At 49.3% G+C, this 22,728-nt stretch overlaps 1 protein-coding gene across 3 annotated transcripts in view; it reads left to right on the forward strand.

The window, feature by feature from the left end:
* Dlgap2 (DLG associated protein 2) overlaps positions 1–22,728 on the forward strand; it is a 688,019-nt gene that overhangs the window by 661,686 nt on the left and 3,605 nt on the right. For all 3 annotated transcript variants that reach the window (XM_075986263.1, XM_075986265.1, XM_075986266.1), the window contains 5 exons: positions 142–183; positions 6,266–6,351; positions 7,715–8,130; positions 16,491–16,582; positions 20,215–20,367. In XM_075986263.1, coding sequence (XP_075842378.1) covers positions 142–183; positions 6,266–6,351; positions 7,715–8,130; positions 16,491–16,582; positions 20,215–20,367 — 789 coding nt within the window. The remainder of the gene's footprint in view (positions 1–141; positions 184–6,265; positions 6,352–7,714; positions 8,131–16,490; positions 16,583–20,214; positions 20,368–22,728) is intronic.

A 22,728-nucleotide genomic window follows, 5' to 3' on the forward strand; every position in this document is an offset into this window, starting at 1 on the left:
AACGAGGTACACAGAGGCGGAAATGACGGCCCCATACAGGACTGGGGCTGGGAGGGGCAGGCAGAAACCAGGGGGGTGTCAGCCCACCTGCCTGGGTCCTTGAGCCAGGTCTCCACACTGTGGCTTCATTGTTTTGTTTAGGATTCTGAATTCCCTGATCATCAACCCTACCCAAGGTCAGATGTAAGTATCCAAATCTCCAAATCCAAGTTCGCATGAAGTGTTTTTTTTTCCTCTCTCTCTCTCTTCTTTGGATTCTTCATATGACTGCTCTTGTCACCTCTCTGTCCTGGCTCTATGTGCCAGGAACTCTGCTGGGTGCTTCACATGGTTGCACAGAACCCTTGCCGACCCTTAGGAATAACTCAGCCCCGACCCTACATAACTAGCAAGCCTGAGGGGTCCTAGAAACCGGAGGAGTGTGGGACATTCGCCGTTTCTCTGTCCATAGGCCCATCTGTAGCACAGCCAGAGTTCTCCAAAGACACCAGGACACATTCCCTACCAGGTCTTCAAACTACCCCCTGGGGTTCTTGGCCACAGTTGTCCATCCGTGGTCCACCCTAGGACTGAGGAGAAAGGCTCACCTCTGAGCAGCTAAAAGGGGTGGGTTCCATTTCAGGAGCTCATAGAGATGGACACCATGGTCCAAATGGACATAGACTTCCTGGTGCTCCTCATAGCTGGGCCCGCACCCGAGCTCACACACAGCGGTTCCTCCTCGCAGCTGGACCCCGCATACCTCTGGCTGAGTCTCTGCCTCTGTGAATATTTCCAGGCACGATCCTCTCCCACTGTGTTCTATGGAGGCTGGGCCCGTGCCTCCTGCCTCTCGGTACCCCAGCACCTAGCACAGTGCCTGGCACATAGCAAGCTCTCAGTTCCTTGTTGGGTTTGGAATGGATGTCCGTTTTTGGTGGGTGGATGCTCAGTGGAGACACGTGTGAGCTCCGTGACACCGGCTGGTAAACTCGCTCAACTTCTTTTCTCAGTGGAGAAAGAAAAAGGAATCCCATGAACCTGGATCTTCATAAGTGTCTAGATAAAAATCAGTTGAGAAGTAGAACTCAAAACATAGTGGAAGAGACACAAATGTCAGGGTAACAAGGAGACGTGGCCAGGTCCCAGATCCACCAGTAAGAGTGGAGACTTGGAGAAGTAGCCTTTCAAAGTGAAAGACCATTCAGAGACACCCAGGTCCTAGAGACCAGCCAATGCTCGGGAGACATGAAGCAGATATAAACAAGTAAATAAGATTATGCTGTGTCCCTGCTCCTAGATCTCCAACATAGCGTCCCTTAACCCTCACTAGTGACCCTCTGGACCAGGTGTCATTATTCCCAACCAATGGAGGGGACACAGCTGACCAGGGAGGGTCAGTGCCTTGCCTGAGAGCGCACTGCTGTGAGTGCCACAGTAATGGATAAAGCCCAGGGGTCGCCTCCCACATCCCTGACAGAGCTATGCTGCTCAGAGAATTGAAACCAGATTGGAAAGCAATGCTGTACCGAAGGAGCCTGCCTTAGCATTCTTCATGTACCCTGCTGGGATTACCCAACCCGCCTGACCCAGGAACAGCCTTACTCTGTCCTTGGCTTATTGGAAAGAGCCGTCAACATGGCATCCAGCTCTGAAGGGCACTGCTTCCTGCCTGTCCCAGCACCCCTGCCCAATTACCCAGAGTCTTAGGGTTTTATTGCTGTGAAGAGACACCATGATCACAGCAACTCTTAATTAGGAAATGTTTAGTTGGGGTGACACCCTTATAGTTCAGAGGTTCAGTTCATTATCATCATGGCGGGGAGCATGGTGGCCATGCAGGCAGACATGGTACTGGAGCCAAGAGTGCTACATCTTGACTCAGAGGCAACAGGAAGTCAGGAAGTCGACTGACTGTCACACTGAGTGGCACTTAAGAGAAGAGACCTCAAAGCCCGCCCCACAGTGAGATACTGCCTCCAACAAGGCCACATTCTCCTTGATAGTGCCACTTCCTTCGGAGGCCATTTTCTTTCAAACTGCTACACCCAGAACCTTCCTTCTCTGGGGAAATGGGTAGAGCCCGCTAATGCACAGTGTCTGATTGGTAAATGTTGCTGTCTAATGAACGTGATGGCCCATTGGCTCCCGGAGTAAGTGCACCTAGTCTGCAGGTATCACGTGACCCTATATGGTCAAAACTAGGATCCAAGGGCCTGGAGAGACAACTCAGTGGTTCAGAGCATGCACTGCTCTTGTGGAGGATAGGAGCACGTCAGACAACTCTCAGTAGCCTAGAGCAGCGCCGCGAGAGGCAACACCTCTGGCCCCCACAGGTTACGGTACTTGTGCGCACACATGCACACACAAGCATTCATGCACACACATGCACATAATTAAAAATAAAGGAACACTGTTGAAAGATTCGGCTCCAGGATCGCAATGGAGCCTGCTGGGCTCTGCTCTTTACATGGCCGCGCATGTCACCCTGTCCTCCCTTTCAGCGTAGAATAAATATGTACTCCACACCCCCTGTGCCTTAGATGGCTGGACCCTACTGGGTGAATTCAGCCTAGCACGGCGTCAGTTCTTGAGAGCTCTGGATTTAACTCAGATCTGGAGCTGATGTTTCCAGTCCTGGGCTGAGAAGAAGAGGCTGTTCCTCTGAAGAGCCGTCTCAGGTCACTGGACCGCGAGCCGTCTGTCAACTGACTCCCTCACTCTTCACCATGGCAGGCCTACTTAATCCTTTCCTGTTTGTTTGTTTGTTTGGTTTTGGTTTTTGGTTTTATCCATTTACAGAGTGTCTGTTGTGGCAAGGTCTTCATTTTGTATGGCCATGTGGGCTTGTGAAACTGCCTCGGTAGGAGGCAGGAAGTCTTTGTTCCCATGGGCTTGGGTATCCCTCTGATATGGGGACAGTCGCCACAAGATCCTTCCCAAGCTGTCACAATGAGCAGCACCTCGGGAAGCCTTGTGACAATTTCTGTTGCGGGTCCTATTGAGATGACTATGTCTACCCTGTGCTCAGTACATGGTATGTGTGTATGTGCGCACGCACGCACACACACACACACACACACACACACACACACAGACACACACACACATACAGACACACACACACAAGCACACACTGCTCCCACCGCTGTTATGTTGGAACCCCCAAGCTCCTCAATAAGACATCCTGCTTCGCTCCTGGACTTAGGCTGGGCCCCTGAAGGAAACAGTGAGTTTACTCTCAAAAGCAATACATCTGCCTTGCTCCAAGGAAGGCTTACAAGAGCGAGCCCAAGGATCTTGTTTGTTTGGAGAGTAAAGATTGCAGATGGAAGCTCAGGTGTACTCCTGAGCAATCTCAATACTCAGATCTTCCACCTTAGAATCTAGCAGCAGTTCAGGTTCAGACTGGGGCGGCTTTGCTGAAATTTGGTGCCAACCCTGGTCTGGTGTGAGAGAAAACATGGGCACAGGAAAGAACGCCTCGACTTAGGCCCTATTACCATCCCACTTGGGCATGCAGACATACATGCACACACCCAGAGACACATGTAGACCATCTTCATCAAACCCGTCCAATTCCTTATGTCTCATGCAGATCACATACCACAGGGTCCATGCTCACCCTCTCCTCATGGCTCCAGCTTACTACTGCCCTCTGTATACAGCCCGGCAAGAGCTGGGAGTAGCCATCCCTAGGAGTGTAAAGGCACCTCAGTCACCTCAGAATTACTTGCCTATGTGCAATTCTTCGCTGTTTATTGGGGAGCTCCCACCCCCGATACAGCTTCTGCCCCCAGAGTCACTCAGAAGGGCTCTACTTTCTCTCTCTCTCTCTCTCTCTCTCTCTCTCTCTCTCTCTCTCTCTCTCTCTCTCTCTCTCTGTGTGTGTGTGTGTGTGTACACATAGGCATATATGTATGTCTCCTAACACTGTGGCCAATGATGCCTGCCAATCCATGCACTTTAGTCTAATTCCATCAAAACCATTTTTTGTATTTTTAACTTTACAACCATCATTTAAATAATTGCAGGGCATCCATCATCATGACTAAATAATGATTTACTGGAGAGTCCTTCCACAGCCCCTATTTTCCTATATTTCCCCTTACAAATAATACTATGATGGAGACCTCACATGGGTCAGAATGTATTACCGTCTCTTTCAGCTGAATTCCCAGGAGTGAAGTAAATTAGACAACTATTTTCAATATTTTATGACAAAAATATGTGCTGTTTCCACTTCAAAATCTCCCTGAGAGGATACATGTTGATTTATGCCACTCACCTTATTCATCGCTTGCATTTAGTGCTATAAATCCAGGCACGGAAGTGCATGCCTATCATCCAGAACTTGCGAGGCTGAGGCAAGAGAATCATAGGTTTGAGACTAGGCTGAGTGACCAGTAAGACCAGGTCTCAAGAAAATAAGTGGCAAAATCTTCAAAAGCTGTAAAAAATGAGTCAACAGGCACAGGGCATATGAAGATGTTCCTGAAAGTGTGCTCAAGAATGTTTATAAGAATCATCATGAACTATGACAGAAAGCTAGACCTCACCGAAATTCTCCCTCCATTGAAGACCAAATAGGTCAATTAAGTTTCATGCACAGCATAGACTGGCATATAGTTAAAATACAAGATAGAGCTGGGATGGAATTCAGCAGTGTATGCAGAGCCCCTGAGTTCTGTCCCTGGCAAAATGAATGAATAAGTGGTAGCCCCCATATCCTGACATAGAATTTTAAACATAGTAATTTATAATAAGGTCTTTGTGTGAAGTGTCAGTGATTTGCATGTCCAGCAAGGCACATACAATTGAACAGGGCCATGGCCACTTACAAGTAGAAGGCAGAATGGGGACCCCTAACAGGAAGGTCAGGGTTGTCATTCCAGAATGATCTGCATCTGATCCCTCCCTCCTTCCAGCTGTTGGAACCTGGCAGCACGGATCGCTGCTCCTCCAGCCTCTCCTTCCTTGTGAAGCTATCTCACAGGGACAGGAAGTCTCCAGCCTCCACCCTTTGATAAGAAGTGCAGCGGCTCTGAGACTCCCGCGGCCATGAGGGGTACAGAGCAGAGCTCTGAGGTCACGGGCACCTGGGCTGGATTCCTGGCACTGCCTCTGCTAAGCTGAGTGCCCTTGGGCAAGCTACTCGCCTTCCCTGGTCCTCTAGGAACAGCCCTGGGGTCTTTGTGTGGATGATAAGCAACAATGCTTAGGAAGTATCTGGCTGCTGGTCAAGCAAATTAGACACAAACATGACTTCCATGTCCCCTGGGCTCATGAGGCCTGGAGGAGCCGCCACAGATCACAGTCAGGCCTGGTTTCTCCTCCTAAACACACAGGGTACAGTGGCGAGGTATTGACTACTTCCTGGTAGGGACTTAAATTTTTAAGAAAATGTGTTTTTCTATTATGACATTTGGATTTGGGCTCAGCAGTCCTGGAGATGCCTCAGACGGTGCTGTGGGAAAAGAGGAGGCTGTCTGGTCCCTGGAAGAATCTCCACAGGTTCACCAGCCTTGGCTTCACAGAACTTCCTACCCCGGGGTCCCTTGCGTAACAGCTTCTCAAGGCTGACAGGCATTCCAATGCCTGGTGGGTTGGGGGGACTTCCTAGCAAACAGGGCCATAGTGAGGAGTCTCTTCAGGATACCTGTCTCTGTTGTCACCGTGAGCAGCCTGCCGGCCATCCCAGCAGCCACAAGGCTTCATGTCCCTGGAGGTGCCCTCGTCCGTCCCTCCCGTGTCGTTCTGTGTGCGGCTGCAGTCATCAGCACACTCTCCTAAATGGCTGATTTGTCATTGTTAGCTGTGTCTGGCTCACCCCGTCCTCACCTTCTTCACTGCGGAGTGTGATACAAGCTTTCATGTCCTGTGACATGCCGTCAGCAGAGACTTTTTTTTTTTGCCTGAGCTGAACTAAGCAATTTGATCTGCATATGTCTAAAAGGCTCAAGAGCAGCCTTGAGTTCAAGTAGTTATGTAAAAATTGAATGAAACCCAGTAGCCACATAAATACCCTAAATGCCCTTTCTCTCTCTCTCTCTCTCTCTCTCTCTCTCTCTCTCTCTCTCTCTCTCTCTCTCTCTCTCCCTCCCTCCCTCCCTCCCTCCCTCCCTCTCTCTCTCTCAGTCCCCCTTTCTGTTTCTACTGGGTCAAGTGCATTTCCGCTTTGATTAAACAAATGCACAATTAATTACAGCAAATGAACAAGAAGAAAATAGTTGCTGACCAGATCCCCTGCCTCGGGTCTAACGTGAGATGTTCTGTGTTGAATTAGGTAGAAACAGCCACGGATTCCGACACAGAGAGCCGAGGCCTGCGGGAGTACCACTCTGTTGGTGTGCAAGTAGAAGACGAGAAGCGGTAACTCCCCCCTTCAGGGTGGCTGTGCCCCCCCCCCAGCCGCTTGCTAAGCACGGGGCTGCACGATTCCAGCTCAACCCCACACTGGCCGTCAGTCGTTCCTTCTGCATGCAGAGAGAGGCCATTCATTTATACCCTGCCTGTTTATGTCGCTCAAGTCTGAATGAACATGGGTTGTGTCTTGTTTTTTTTTTTTAAGAGGGAAGGGAATAATTCTTTTCAAAGTAATTCACCACCTATTAAAATAGCATCATAGCTCTGAGCCCTGGGAGGTCAAAGTCCTTTATCCAGAATCCATTTTCAAAAGGAGACTAGGCTGAAGGGAGGGCAGACGTGCTTCTCACCTCACATTGCTGGAAATAAGGGGGAAAGAGGAGAAACGTGGGCAGGCAGAAGGAGGGGAAGGAGGAAGAGAGCAAGCCAGATGTCAGCTACGTCCTGAAATTGTCTCACTTCAAGAGTTTTACCTAAAAGGATAGAACACAAATGTGTATCTGTGACATTATTATTATTTTTATATGTATATGTGCGTAGTTTTTCAAGACAGGGTTTCTCTGTGTAGCCCAGGCTGTCCTAGAACTCGCTCTGTAGACCACACTGGCCTCAGACTCCTGGGTGCTGGGATTAAGGGCGTGCACTGCCACGCCCAGCTAGATGATGTCATTTTGAAGAGTGCAGGAAAATTGTTTCCCTTGTAGTGAAGAACATACTTGCCAGCTACACAGCAGCAAAAAGCACCAGGCTCTACCCTAAGGACGGTGCTGGGGGCAGTCTTCCTGGAAAGGTCTTAGGACCAAATAGGAAAGATCTGGACTGCAAAGAAATTCAGATTATAACCTAAAGATGTACAGAGGGCACTGCTTTATATATAAGCCACAGTTTATAAACACAGCATGTCTCTAGGTTAGTGGTTCTCCAGCTTGGGTCTCGACCCCTTTGAGGGGTCCCTTATCAGGTCTCCTGAATAGCAGATATTTACATTGTGATTCATAATAATAACAAAATTACAGTTATGAAGTAACAAAGAAAAATATTTTATTGTGGGGGAGTCACCACAACATGAGGAACTGTATTAAAGGGTCACAGCGATAGGAAGGTTGAGAACCACTGAGCTACGCAGAAGGTGGCCTCGGCATGCCGCTCTCTCCTACTCAGTATGCTTGAATGGCAGATGGGTGGTACCTAGAATTTGAGTTCGGTAGATGTGGAAGTCCATTCAGTTGTCACACCCTGTGTTCCTCACAGTGACACTGGAGCACCACAAGATGAACTTGCCAGTGGGTGTAGCTAGGGCCCGGGAGTGTCCCACGAAGGGTGTGGGAATGAGGCAGCATCTCTTCTCTCTCCTTCCCTCCTTTTTCAGGCACGGTCGTTTCAAGCGCTCAAACAGCGTCACGGCGGCTGTCCAGGCTGACCTAGAACTGGAGGGCTTCCCTGGTCACATCACCATGGAGGACAAGGGCCTGCAGTTCGGATCCTCCTTCCAGCGACATTCGGAGCCCAGCACCCCGACCCAGTACGGGGCGCTGAGGACTGTGCGGACGCAGGGCCTCTTCAGTTACAGGGAGGACTACAGGGCACAGGTGGACACTGCCACTCTGCCCCCACCCGACCCCTGGCTGGAGCCATCACTGGACACAGTGGAGACTGGGAGGATGTCTCCGTGTCGAAGGGACGGCTCATGGTTCCTGAAATTGCTGCACACGGAGACGAAGAGGATGGAAGGCTGGTGTAAAGAGATGGAGAGAGAAGCGGAGGAGAACGACCTCTCGGAAGAAAGTAAGAGTTTGTCTTTCCCCACAGTGTGTCGGACAGGTAACCTCTCAGGGAGGCAAAAGGACGAATGTTGGTATCGGTAGGGAAATGTCCCTTCCACATTTGAGCACACAAAAGCCAAATGTTCTCTGCTGACCTCTGCTCCATCCTGAGAAGCAACATAAAACATGGAAAGACAAGCAGCTCTTGCTCCCGCGGGGCGCGCTTGCCTTTCGGTTTAGCTTCATTCTGTAGGTTGAGTATGAGCTCCCGCTAACCCTTCCCCAAAGGTGGGCTACACGGCTCGTTTCACTAATCAGTTCATTGATCGCTGAATTTGGAGCATTCTTATTTTTGTCCCGTTTTTATAACCCCTGACATGACATTAAAGGAACACCAAAGCAAGAATTACCCACTATAGGTACAATAGGACTCTCCTAACCACAGGACCCTCAACTGAGCATGCTCAGTGCACACCTGTCCAAACCCTCAGGTTCTCAGGTCCCCGCTACCCCACATAGTGAGTAAAAGATTCCCTCTCTACCTCCCTCTCTTTTACTTGAAGAAATTCGCCACCAAGAAGTGGAATCAAGTGGTTCACATGTGTGAATGTGGCTCCCAGAGGCTAGGGTGAGGATGGGGATGGGGAGTGGAAGAGGACAAGGAAAGAGAGGGAGGGAGGAGAGAGAAAAGGAGGAGGATGGAAAAGATTGAGATAGGGAGGAGGGAGTCATGGGAGAAAGGAGGGAAAAGGAGAGAGAGGACAGAAGTGAGGGGAAGAGGAGAAAGAAGGGAAAGGGAGGGAGGGACAGATTGAGTAGGATTCAGAAATCATTGTTTTATCTATATTTTATTCTGACATTGTTATGAGGTAGTTCTATTAATAAACCCACCAATTCTTAAATTAGTAAGCACATTGATCAAGGAAAATGGATTCAGCTAATTTAGTCAAATTAAGAAGAGAGAACTACCAGCTTTTCTCAGCTTTTTCTGTAGCAATGTCACGTTTAGAGGAAAGAGTAAACAAAAATGAGACGACGTAAGCATGTCTGTGTAGCCTGTCAGAACAGGTCCTCCTCTGGCCGGCTCTTCAGCCTTTTCCTTCCACCAACGCGGGAGTCCTGGGAATTGTGTTTTTTTTCAATTCTTTGGAGTCCATTAATCTGACAAATAAAAAGAGGGGCATAAATGTCTCTAGAGCTTGTCACCTGTGACCTCGTGGCACAACAGTAGCGCGTCTGACTCCAGAACCTCTCACCCGCCAGGATGGTTACACCGTTTGTGCTCACGTCAGTCCTTGTGCATCCTGGAGGTTCCAATCTGCTTTTGAATATGCAAATGTGGATGCAGTGGTTGCTCTGTGTGTATGATAATGGGCGTCACCTTATTTTCTTCTCCAGGCTTGGTCTACACTGTACTTTCCCAAGGTTTAGACACTCTTTAAAGGCAATGTTTATTGACCATGCACTGTCTGCAGAGGTCTATGCTAAGCATGCCATATGTGTGCCTTGGTGCTATTATAAAACGGACGGTGACATTGCCAAGCATGGGCCGTACTGGGGGTTCCTATCCCCGTTGCTCAGCCCCACGCTTAGTGTCTGCCTTGCACATTCACAGTTCTGTGTGTGACTGCTCTGTTTCTGGGGATATCCTCACTCTGTCCATTTTCTTCTGCTTTCCCAGAAAATATGGGTGTCCCCTCCCCAACCCCCAGACACAGTCTGTCTTTCCACTACCCGCTGCTGTCGATCCCATTTGTGGTCCAGGGAGAATTCCGAGGCTGACAGGTTATTGGGGCAGGGCTGTGGAAATACAGAGGTGGAACATGGTCACAGGTTGTAATTTTCTTCTCTCTGGGGGAATCCCAGAACTATGAAATTCCTGTTGTACCACAAAAGTGCTTGTACGTAGCTGCAGTGGCCACACGATCCAGCGTCACAGCTGTGCAGTGTGTGGGATGTGTGCCTGGCAGCCATTGGCTCTGGGAAGGCCCCTTTAGGCCAACTAGAGATCAGAGTAAATGCCCCCACCTCCTGGCTGTAGTCTCTTAAATGTGCTATCTAACATTTAGGGGATTGTGAGTGTTATCATCTGTTCTCTCTTAGTGATGTTTATGGTCAGCGGGTGTTCATTGACTGCTTGCATGGCTAGCCGCTCTCGGTAGGCCAAAATCATACAAGAATGAGTAGGTTTTGGCATGGAAGGGAAGGGTGAGAGGGGAAGGACCAGGAGAAGCCATAGACTGGAAAAACAAGACATGAGGATAATGAGAAGTGTAGCTAAAATTCTTCAAAAACTCCGATCCAAGAGGCGTTCTCCATGCAGAAACTTCCCCAGTGCCTGTGTGGACAGTGTGGATTTGTGCTATACTCTGATGGTCCAGAAAGCAGATGCAGTCACACAAAAGAGACACAGAGCGTAGAAGCACTGCCCTTCACACCTGCCTGGTGTGTATCATTCTGTACCCTGACGAGATCCATGTTTCTCAAGGGTTGTCTTGGCACTGTCCTGGAGACTTCTGGGTCTCTGAATGCTGAAATCACAATTGTTGTGTTTTACGCCTCCGTGGTACCTTCACACAAAGACTTCTGCAAACCAGAATTGGGAAGAAAGAGGTGGGGAGGAGGGCAAGCTTATCGAACAGCAGCATTCACGGTCCTCCCCCATCTCCTATAAGCAATTCCAGAATGGCAGGACACTGGTCTGTGCCCTCAGGTGTGGGCTGGGAGCATCGCATGGCCCTAACCCTGAAACAGCTGCTGAATGTTTGATTTAATGTTTGTTTCTCCACTGAGCGTGGCTTCCACACTGTAAGCCTTGAGCACAGGGGACAGGGAGTAGAAGCTCTGGTGTCCCTAAATTCTAAACTCCTGGACACTTATAAGCAGGGATGACATGGCTCTAACCGCATCTCCCCCTGTGTGACTAGCGCATGCAGCTCTCCCAGGATTAGTCACGTTCATGCTTCCCTGATAATGTTTAAAAGTAAGATAACCTCCAAGTCTAGTTCTCATTTTAGCAACAGTCATCAGTCTCCGCCCTTTTAAAATTAAGATTAAATTAAATGGCTTATTAAAGCCAAAACTCTGAGCTCTGAGTATTGAAATTTCCATTACATGAAATAATTTTTGCCTAAACTATAATTTTGTAATCACAGTTCACTGAACTGAATGAATGGATCTGGTTTTACTCAGTGCCGTGTGGCTAATAAAGGCTAGCCTGAGCCAAATGCAGACTGGTTCAGGTTGAGTTCTATTGTGCAGGCCTCATAGTTACAGTGCAAAAATGGAAATATTTAGGAGATGCCGTAGACGACTGTAAACCTCAAGTGTGGGGGTTTTCATCTGAATTAAAACAAACAGGTGAGGACGTGAGGTAAAACCAAAACTTACTACGTCTTTTGAAACAAAGAAAAATGTCCCAAGTACCTTGTTCAGTGACTGCACGGAGCGGGGTCTCTCAAGACCCATCCAGGAGCACACGTACAGTCATGCCAGTGATGGGTGTTGGGGTTCCTTGTCTAAATAACCCCCAACATCTGCTCACTTGAGCATTCCCCAGTTGGATGCCAGGCATGTCAGACAATCAGGGAGCTCCTTTAGAGGTCAGTCATCCCAGGTGCCCCCTCACAGTCAGGACAAATAAGTGTCACAAGTCACATAATCCCAGCGTGGGACAGGTGCCTGCCACGGGGTCTCCCAGGCCGTTTTCCACGAGGGGTACACATGTATGTCGATGGGCATGTCCACCTATAGGGCTTATTCATGTAAGACCGAACAGTGTCAGGGAAGATGACAGACAGAGCACGGGTAAGGAGCACAACGCTGAAGAGAAACTGTCCCTGCCTCTGCTTGGCCAGGACATCTGAAGCAGCTGGAAGAGAGTGGGAGTAATGATAGCCTCTGTGCAAACCAGATTCCAGGGTACAGGCGGCAGCACTAAGTGTAGGGAGGATGCGTGCGCATTATCGGCCTGTCCCTTTGTAAGCCGAGGGGATACCCACTGATTACAGACTTCTGGAAGGAGCCAGGCCAGAGAGTATGTCCAGTTTGGGGGCCAGGCTGGCAATGTTATCAGCTGGCCAGAATCTAACTAAGGGTGTGGGGAGAGCCTGTGGGGAGCCAGACACCCAAGTTATATGCTCATGACCTGAAAGAGACAAGGCCTGGGTCCTGAAGGGACATTTTTGGGAGCAGTGCCCACCTCCTGCACTGCAGGGAATCCCAAGAGAGGCTGCCAACACCAGACAGTCCTTTCAAATTCTGCAGATTCTCTAAAGTCCACTCTGAATTTCAGAATATGGTGATGGCATTTCCTAGCAAATTTTCATAGAATTAGAAATTAAACGAGACATGTGGAAAATAAATTCCAAGAGCCAAGTTAGCTAATCAAATTTTTTGTGTGCACCAAAGGCCTGGGTACCATCAGGTTCTCTGAGAATTTGCATGCTGATGAGTGCCGCCTCTTATCTGCAGCTCTTAAGAGGACACTGTTGAACCTCCGACAAAATTCAGCAAGCAGAGTGGTAAAGAATAAATTGAATTTTCACTTCAAATTCCCTGCAATTACAGGAAGCTATTTACAGTATAGGCCTCAGATAGGATCGCTCCCATTCACGAAGAGGCCAAGTTCACCTGCCATTAGCAGCTGCTCGTTAGCCAGGATCCACCATGGTTTATCTCCCCGGCAGTGCTTAGTGTATACCTGCGACAATAACGACTCCACCTGAGTCCATGCCAAGAGGTGCCGTGTGAATTTCAGTCTTATATGGATACCTCCACAGAATTCCGTTTTCAGGGGAACACAAAGATTAAGCATTTAAGCTTCAAATTTGGTAGAAAGAATCAGCTTTTTGTTACAATTTAAAGAAATGGACTTAGTAAAGCAAATACATCCATCCGTGGCTTCTCTGATTTTATGGCACATGTTTGATGAGAATGAGCCCTTCTAATATCATCAGTTACTTGTGTTACAGGGTAAAGAGAAACAGAAATCCCACCTTCCAGAAGCAAAATAGTCACCTTCTAGACACCAAGACTGTTAATCATGCTCCTGGAGGGCATCAGGTGTGAATGGGGCCATGCTCCTGTAGGGCATCGGGTGTGAATGGGGCCGTGCTCCTGTAGGGCATCGGGTGTGAATGGAGCCGTGCTCCTGTAGGGCATCGGGTGTGAATGGAGCAGTGCTCCTGTAGGGCATCGGGTGTGAATGGGGCCGTGCTCCTGTAGGGCATCGGGTGTGAATGGGGTCGTGCTCCTGTAGGGCATCGGGTGTGAATGGGGTCATGCTCCTGTAGGGCATCGGGTGTGAATGAGCTGTGCTCCTGTAGGGCATCGGGTGTGAATGGGGCCGTGCTCCTGTAGGGCATCGGGTGTGAATGGGGCCGTGCTCCTGTAGGGCATCGGGTGTGAATGGAGCCGTGCTCCTGTAGGGCATCGGGTGTGAATGGGGTCATGCTCCTGTAGGGCATCGGGTGTGAATGAGGCCATGCTCCTGTAGGGCATCGGGTGTGAAGGGGGTCATGCTCCTGTAGGGCATCCGGAGTGTATGGGGAATTGTGTGCTTTTCTGTCCCTCGATGAGATTCTGTCCAAAAGTCCTGCTCACAGGCACCTCCCTATTCCTGCACCCTCCTCTCCCTTCACTATAGGCCTGAACCCAAATTTGAAAATCCCAAATTCAAAAAAACCTTGAGCAGTGGCATGATTCAACGGGTGGAAAATTCCACACCTGAACTCATGGGACAGGCCACAGGCAAAGCATGAACGCACAAAAGCTGATATGTAGGAAGCACCTGCCGGCATGCATAGAGGGCATAGTGACGTTTAAGTGAATTTGGTAGAGGTCTCATTATGCATGAGCAAATATCCCCAAATCCAAAACAATCTGCAATTCACCACCTTTCTTCCTCAAGCATTTCTAAAAAAGGGATATTGGACCTGAGCCACCTCCAAGGGTCTCCATATCCCAGCCTTTCTCCCCATCACAGTCTGATGGAGATCCACAGATCAAGACCTATAACCTCCCATTCTTTTGAGGCGGAAAGGAGTCCAGTGTGGTTGCATTCACTCAGTGATTAAATGTTCCGGGGCTTATCTTTTTGAACATACTAGAAGCAATCGAGACTTAGACCATAGCAGGTGAGTGGTACGTGCTCAGAAGAGAGGATGTGTGTGGTTAGATATGGTGAGAGTGAAGTGTGGGTTAAAGCATGGCCTCCGCGTGGCTCATGAAACATCGCAGCCTCGGCTGTTGGCTGGGATGGGGAGATGCAGACAGAGGTGTTTGCTAGGTTAGTCTCTGTCATCTTCCACAAATGTGGGATTTTCCATGATCAATTTTTAGAGAATAAAAATCTATAAGAAGGAGGAGGAGGAAGAGGGGAGAAAGGAAGGGAGGGAGGAAAGGAGGGAGGGGGAGGGAAGGAGGAGAGAAAACACACCCAAATAAGAAGTGTTTAATCACTTTCAAGAGCGCATGATATTCAAGAACACCCCTGGCTTTGAACAGATGAAGCATGCCCTCTGCCCAGTGCCCTGCGATTGGTCTCTGAGTCTCCTAGTCTTAACTCTCTCTTCTCATCAGCCCACTATTTCTCCAGCATTGTCTTCAGAGCCTTCTAGCTCTGGTCTGAGCACCCACTCTCTGTCTTCATGTCTGGCTAAGGAAAAGAATACAGAAGCAGCTGCAGCTGGCTTATCAGCTCAAATATTCTGATACCAGTATCTGGTATATGTAGAATGTTTCTTTTTGTCTCTGCATTCTTGGGTGCTCTAACCCATTCCTCACTTAATGCTAGCAGTGAACTTCTCCACTGAGCGCATCCTCGGTTCTCCTCTAGTTGGCCCTGGGACTGGTTGTTGCCATCACTGGTCTTTGGGGAGCTAGCCTTCAAGGAGTAAAGCTACAGGAACTAAGACCATGTCTCCAAACCTCAGTTTCATCCCCTGGAGATGACTGTTGGGCTGTGGTGGTAGAGAGAATTGATAGACTAGCATAGGGCCTGCTTGCTGGTCCTCTGCTGGTCTGAAAGATCTTTTGACTTTCCTCGATAGCCTTAAGAGTATGAACAGTCAGTTGAAACACACAGCTCTCCAAGGCATAGCAATGGGTCCTCTGTCTCTGCTTTTCTGAGGGACAGGACTCCAGAACACCTCTCTTCCTCACCCTTGGCTATTTCCCCCAGACAGAGCAGACAGATGTTAATCACATCTGTCTTCCAGAGAAGTCTAGAAGAACGGACCCAACCTTTAATGATTTGTTTCAAGGACTTGGAATGGGGTGGATGTCTGTGCTCACAAGGAAGCTGGAAGGAGAAGCTCACAGGTGGCAGCTAAGCCCGATAACCAAGCAGTGGCACAGAGAGGGAGCCTAGAAAGCCACACTGCATGAGGTCTACGGGTGGTGTATGAGCGGGAGTCGGTGAGGGAAACTGGGCAGAGAAGAAAGGTTCCCATTGACTCCCGGATGGTTTTGAGGCCTGTGTGAGCAGGATCCACAAAGCAACTGTCCTCTGGATGGTGCTGCACTCACAGGAAAGAGGAGAAGGGACAATGAGAAGTTCAAGGGCACCAACTGGAGCTTTTCCCTTACGTTCTCTTAGACAAAGCCTTCCATTTTCCTGGTCTACATCGAGAAGCCATCACAATGTGTTAAATCCTTCACATGGACAAAAACACATTTTTTGCTATTTTTAAAATTTAGTATTTGGCTAACCATGTAAAGCCATTGGGGATCAGGAATCCTTTGTAGCCCAAAGCTGAGTCCTGCTGGATACATGGTTAGTCAGGAAACATTAACCTCGCGAAGGGTCTGATCAGCCAGTCAGACCTACTGTGTGGCTGATTCTGAGGCACGGCATGACCTTCCTGTATGGCTGCCCTCTGGGTAGCCCCTCTGTATGTGAGACACAGCTCTGATACTACTACGAGATTGCTACCCTCAGTTCATTGGAGTATTTAACTAAATTCAGTGAGATGGCAGATGCCAGTGTGCTTTCGTCAAAACTGAGGAGTGACCATCTCAGTACAAGTCACTGGGTCTTCGGGATCCCATGGCTACTCAACAAGGGCTCACCTGAGCATCCACGCTAAACAAACTCAGGGCCCAAAATAAGATCCTGTAGTACATACCACTTTAGTGAGCTTAACCATCCCTGGTACCCAGAGATAACACCCTCATAGCTGGCACCCTGTTAACTGTGTAGTCTCATGATCTGGGAAGGAATAGAAATTTCCACTGATGGGTGTGTCCCGCATGGGCCACACTAAGCTCTAACCCCAGGACAAAGGCACAGATGGCAGTGCTGGTCCCAGCTTGCTGGACACAGCGTGTTCTTGCTCTTGTCATTACTGACTAGGTCCTGATCTGTCCTGTGTCTCCCAGTTCTAGGCAAGATCAGGAGTGCTGTGGGAAGCGCCCAGCTGCTCATGTCCCAGAAGTTCCAGCAGTTTTACTGGCTTTGTCAGCAGAATATGGTAAGTGGCGTGGTAGCCCATCCCACGAGGGCTGAGACATACCTAGCGTACCTTTTCAGATTCCTCGTTACCTTTCAGTTGCTATGACCAAGCAGCATGACCAAGGCAACTTAAAGAGGAAATATTCATTACTCACGGTTTCAGAGGGTGTGATCATGTGGTAGGGAGCATGGCAGCAGGGGGGCAGGCATGGTGCTAGAGCAGTAGCTGAGAACTTACATCTTCCTCCTCGAGCTGGAGGTGGAGAGAGCTAACTAGGAATGGCCTGGGCTTTTGAAACCTCAATGTCTACCCCCAGTGACACAGCTCTGCCAACAAGGCCACACCTCCTAACCCCCCCCATTTCAAAATAGTTCAACCATGTGTAGACACATGACCCCTTGTGGGTGTTTTCACTCAGACCACCACACTCCTTGTTGGTTGAAGTGCCCCTAAGCAGGAAGATGGGTGAGAGGGAACATAGCCCAGCCTTAGACCCTCTTTCCTGACTCTGGAGAGCCACAAAGAATCCCTGATGATCCATACCTCAGCCTTAGGGACTCACCTCAGGGGACTTACACCCTGACTCTGGAGACACAGCCAGGGCTTAGAAACACACATCTCACCCAGACTTCAGTTCTGGAGATGCACAGCCATATCTCCAAGGACCATCATCCCATCCCCGTCTGAGACTCACACACCTATCCCTGGTTATCTACACCGAGGCCCCAGCAACTCACGCCTTAGGCCCAGGCTCCAGCTGGAAGCTGGGGCAGAGACTGAGCAGGGCACGCAAGTGAGAGGGGAAGTCTGACTGTGCCTCCACTACTGGCTCAGCTCCCAGAAAACTCTCAGAAGCGGAGGCAGGAAATGGAATGCTGTGATGGCCAAGGTCGCAAGTAAAGAAAAGGATCTATGGGGGTGTTGAGCAAGACACATATTCACAAAGAGAGAGTAAGAAGAGATCTTAGAAGTCATTTGAGCTGGGCAGTAGTGCGCACGCCTTTAATCCCAGCACTTTAATCCCAGGCAGAGGCAGGCGGATCTCTGTGAGTTCAAGGCCAGCCTGGTTTACAAGAGCTAGTTCCAGGACAGGCACCAAAAAGTACAGAGAAACCCTGTCTCAAAAATCAATAGAAGGAGGAGGAGGAGGAGGAGGAGGAGAAGGAGGAGGAGGAGGAGGAAGAGGAGGAGGAGGAGGAGGAAGAAGAAGAAGAAGAAGAAGAAGAAGAAGAAGAAGAAGAAGAAGAAGAAGAAGAAGATGACGACAACGACGACATTTGGCCTTTGCATATCTTACAGTCAGGACAGAAATGAATGTGTCCTGGGCTAGATTTATGGAGGCAATTGGCATAGATCCTGGGTCTTCCTGGAAAAAGAGGAGAAACCAGTGTGTGTGTGTGTGTGTGTGTTGATATACCTGCATGTATGTCCATACATACTAATCTTCATATATCAACATATGCATGTACCCATGTATTGCACACACACACACATTATTTGGTTATCATCTGACTAAATTACTCATATAATTCCATGAGAAACCGCTGAATCATATGCATAGTTCTTTATGGGCAATTTTACACTCCAGATACTTAATACCGAATGTTTTCCGTGAAGGCAGAAGGCTCTGCGGGGCTGTCATGGCAAAGGCGGCAGGTGTTCGGAGGGTGCACGGCTTGTTAGCTTACACGGAGACAGTGAACTCCCAGCCTGCTCCACTGCATTTGCAGGTGCAGCCCCCGGAGCCGCAGACCCAGGTCTTGCCTTGGGGCTGTTAAGGATAATGTTTTCTCTGACGTTTTCCAGCTAGCCCATTAAAGCGCATCATGAGGTTTAGACTTATAACATGTCACCTTTGGCATGAAGCTCTGGCGACATTTAAAGGGAACTTTGCCACCTTGGAAGACGAAGCTGGATTAAAAATGTCTGGCTATTATATGTCGCACTGCCTTCCTCTACATACTATGTCTGCAAGACTGGTTTGATCGTAAGGAATGCTGTGTGTCGGGTGGTCATTGTCAGGGTGGCCAGACAGCCTCTGGGGCTCCAAGGTACAGACCCTGCTGTGTCAGGATGAAGCTTAGCCTTCAGCTTTGGAAATGCGCACCTCTTCGGCACAGCTTTGATACCTTTCAGGTTCAAAAACATCTGGCTGGCTCTTTCCTTTTCTTTTGGCTTCTCTTTGGGGTCTCTAAAACCCTTGGTTGGGGAATGGTGTCAGGGGACACAGGCAAAAGACCGAGCTTGTTTATTTGCCCTCAAAGTGGTGGTTCGTGGTTGCTGGGGATGCTGCTAGTGGTAGACATTTTAGTTAGTTTACCAATCGGTAAGTTTAAGAAAAAAAACCCTAGTGGCTGGGCAGTGGTAGCTTGTACCTTTAATTGCAGCACTCAGCAGACAGAGGCAAGTGGATCTCTGTGAGTTCGAGGCCAGCATGGTCAACAGAGTGAGTTCCAGGACAGCCTCCAAAGCTACAGAGAAACACTGTCTCAGAGAGAGAGACAGACAGACAGAGAGACAGAACACCCTCGGGAAAGCCACCCCACCCAGGTGTCCCAAGGTTGTACAGGTCTTGAATTTGTGCAGTGTAGCCTCCACGAGTACTCAAGCAGAACAAGACAGAATTATCTGGAGCTTAAAAGCTGCTTCAGCATGGACAGAGAGCGCCCTCTAGTGGTTCAATATAAGAACAGGCTCAAACTGCCAAACCCAGCTCTGGATCCTACTTAGGAGGAACACAATGTGAGTTCACCTTCTATTCCTGCCCCCCCATGACCCTCCCTGGTGCCATGGGCTGTTTTTGGGTGCCTGTGAGAATTCAGTGGTGCCTAACGGTATAGTTTCTATGTGAGCATCAACTCAGGCTAAAAAAACGTGAACCAATGTTCAACTTGAACTACACTATTGAACGTTGGATGGTTTAAGCACAAGCAAATGTCTGTTGTGTGAGGCCACAGTATGAGCCAACCTCACACTCAATCCAGGGAACCACACGCAGAATTGGCACTCGATTGCCAGGGTAAGAACTAAGTGGACCAAAACTGTGCAGAAATAGCATGCATCTTGGACACAGAACCAGCCCAGGGGCTCCTGGGGATGGCTGAGTGGCACCCCTTGAGCAGGCTAAGCTGTGGGGGAGGGAGGGCTGCTGGTTCTTGATTCCCCTGTTCCTTTAAGAGACTGACTTGGCTCTGCATGGGAGGAAACTAAATTGCCTCTGAAGTCATACTTGACCCTCAGAAGTAGAGCTGGCCCCATCAAAATAAACACCATGAAATACGTGGCTGCTCCCAGTGGTCTCGCCACCAGACACGCGCAGCCCTGTTCCTCCCTAGTCAGTTACAGGGCTCGACTGTGTCTACGAGCTGCGAACTGTTTGAAGGGAGTAACCCAGGAAACCCAAGTGCGTACTTGGGAGGTATCTACCCACTGAGCATCCTAGCCCCCGGGAATTTCAAGCTGAAACACTGAAGGGTTAATGCTGCTTTCTTCTAAGCTGCTGCCCCACCCTGTACCTGGGCTAAGGTTACTCGGAGGGGTCATGGAGTGTCTCCTGTTGTGTTTCAAATGAGTGGAGCTCCTCCTCCTCCGAGTCCTTGAGTGACAGAAAAAGAAAGAGCAGGCCCGGTAATGTCCCTGTGTGTCCACAGGACCCCAGCGCCATGCCAAGGCCAACATCGCAGGATCTGGCCGGCTACTGGGATATGCTGCAGCTGTCTGTGGAAGATGTCAGCATGAAGTTCGATGAGCTGCACCAGCTGAAGCTCAATGACTGGAAGATAATAGAATCACCCGAAAGAAAGGTAATGAAGTCACGTGGTGTGGCGGGTCTTGAGCACGGTGCGTGTGGGCTTCTTACTGTATGATAGCCAATTCGCCAACTTCTCCACCTGTAGTTGTTGATACAGGATCCAATTTCGTGTGTGTGTGACTGTGTGTGTGTGTGTGTGTGTGTGTGTAGCACATGCACAAATAGACAGAATGGCCGTCCTGGCAGTGTGGCTAGCAGCGGGTGTCTTACTGTATCTCCAGTAAACAAACATCTCAGAGACACCACCAGAGATCCCTGCATCTATAATCTAGCTTCCTCCAGGGATAAAACCTGGCTCATTTTCATCCAACTCCTGCTTGGGTTGTATTTAGATGACCTCCCACAGGTAAGATATCAGGTCTGGCTAAGATGACAATCTTCTGTTCAAATATCCTTCCCTGGGGCATGTGGGGAGCGAAGGACAAGACAGCACTGAAATCTTTTCAAGCAGGCTGAGGGTGGGATCTTCCTCTAGAGCTCCATCATCAGTAGGCTGAAAATTGACATCCAGTATGAATGTTGGCTCTCTGCTTAGTGATGACGTCATCTCAGGAGCGTGCTAGGACGCAGTCTAAGTCAGCAGGACATGCACCCACCTACAGGCTCCCCAGAGACATCATCATGATCTGGATTTCCTACACAAATAGCATCCATTCAACTGAGGTACAGCTAGAGGGGTAAGGGTGTTTACCACTAAACCTGAAGCTCTGAGCCTGACCCATGACCTCCACGGTGGGAGGAGAGAACCAACTCCTACAAGGTGCCCTCTCATCTTCACAGGTTCACTGTGGAGTGAGTACACACACACACAGGCATGCACCCATATACACAACGAAATACACGTTTCTTTTATGAAGCTCCAATCAGATGTGGCGGTATATGCCTGAATTCCCAAAATTGAGAAGCTGAGGCAGGAGGATTATAGGTTTGTGGCCAGCCTAGAATAAATAGTGAGACTCTGTCTCCAAATGAAATAGAACAAAGTTGCCAGGAAAATAGACTAATAATAGTTAAGGGAAGTACTGTTTAATGTGTGAGCGAGAATGTGGGTAGCTAAGTGATTGGGATGAAAGCCAGCGAGGGCACACGCCTCCTCGCTGTTTGGACTTCCTCAGAGACACGGATGGTAATCAGTGGGGCTTAAAGCCAGCAGCTGTAGATGTCCCTGAGGGCAGTGAACAAACTCCTCCCACCAAATAACGGGAGGGGTGTGGGAACACTCCCATGATTCTGAGGGCCATGAGAAGATGGCCCAAGAGTGGAATGTTGAAAGCACTGCTCCCCAATCCAGCCCCCATGCAGGTAGCTGCCCCTCTGGGACAGACGGGCAAGCAGAAGCCCCCTGGAGCAAGTCTCCTGGGAAATATGTTCTTGCTCAGGACACTCACCCCAGTGCAGAGCGGCAGGTCCACACCTTAAAGGAAAGCTTGCCCCTTCTAGTAACTTCTGAAGACAGAGTCCCAAGCTTTGCAAGGCTCCTATTTCCCCCTGCCCCTCTGCTGCAGCCTGTGGGCTCTGAAGCCCCTTGCAAAGGGAGCTCACGGGGAGTTTATCTGCTGCAGGTGTGCAGTTCAGAGCCCCCGAGAAAGGAGGCGAGAGATGAGCAGCTGTGTGCTTCATGTGAGAGTTACATTTCTTAAGTAGCTTAAGAAGTCGGGGGTGGGCCATGACTTCCAGCCTAGGGAAGAAATGTCAGATACCGAGACAGCATCTCGCTTTTGCCTGCATGCCACTGTGGGCATGGGCACACACTACCCTGCTTCCGGGACCAAACGCATCTCAGGCCTGGAGAGTCGGGCGAGAGCTCTCTGCTTAGGCAGGAGGAGTCTCACGATGTCCAGGGTAGGTCCAGATTTGTCTTCAGGAATACTGTTCCAGAGGGCAAGCCCTTCACTAACGAGTTTGCGAGCCTTCTGCATTATGTGTGTTTCCAGTTTGTCCAAATTATCTCTCTGGAGAGGCCTGTGTTTTTGGATGCGCATTGTTTGCGACTCGAAGCTGATGGAAATATGTACATAGATGCGTAATTATGAATGTGCTCACAGTAAAGTCAGTGTGGGTTTAGGCTCATGGTTGAGAAGTTGGCTGAGGGACCTATGGGGCTCCTGCCCACATAAAATCGTTTTCGTGAGCATGTATCCTGCCCCACAAACATCAGGCAACCACGTCCGCATTCCCTCAAGACGCTCACTACCACTCAGGTAGGATGCTGCTTTGGAAAGTACGGGGCTGAGGGTGAACTCCAGTTTGCCAGAGCTAGGGGAATGTCTGTGTCGAGGTGCAGTTTATTTTCTTAATTTGTAGATGCGGCCCCAAACACCTCAGTCTCCACTGAAAAATTAGAAAGTTTAGA

This window comes from Microtus pennsylvanicus, chromosome 9 (genome assembly GCF_037038515.1).
Source record: "Microtus pennsylvanicus isolate mMicPen1 chromosome 9, mMicPen1.hap1, whole genome shotgun sequence".
In the NCBI taxonomy this organism is placed as follows: domain Eukaryota; kingdom Metazoa; phylum Chordata; class Mammalia; order Rodentia; family Cricetidae; genus Microtus; species Microtus pennsylvanicus.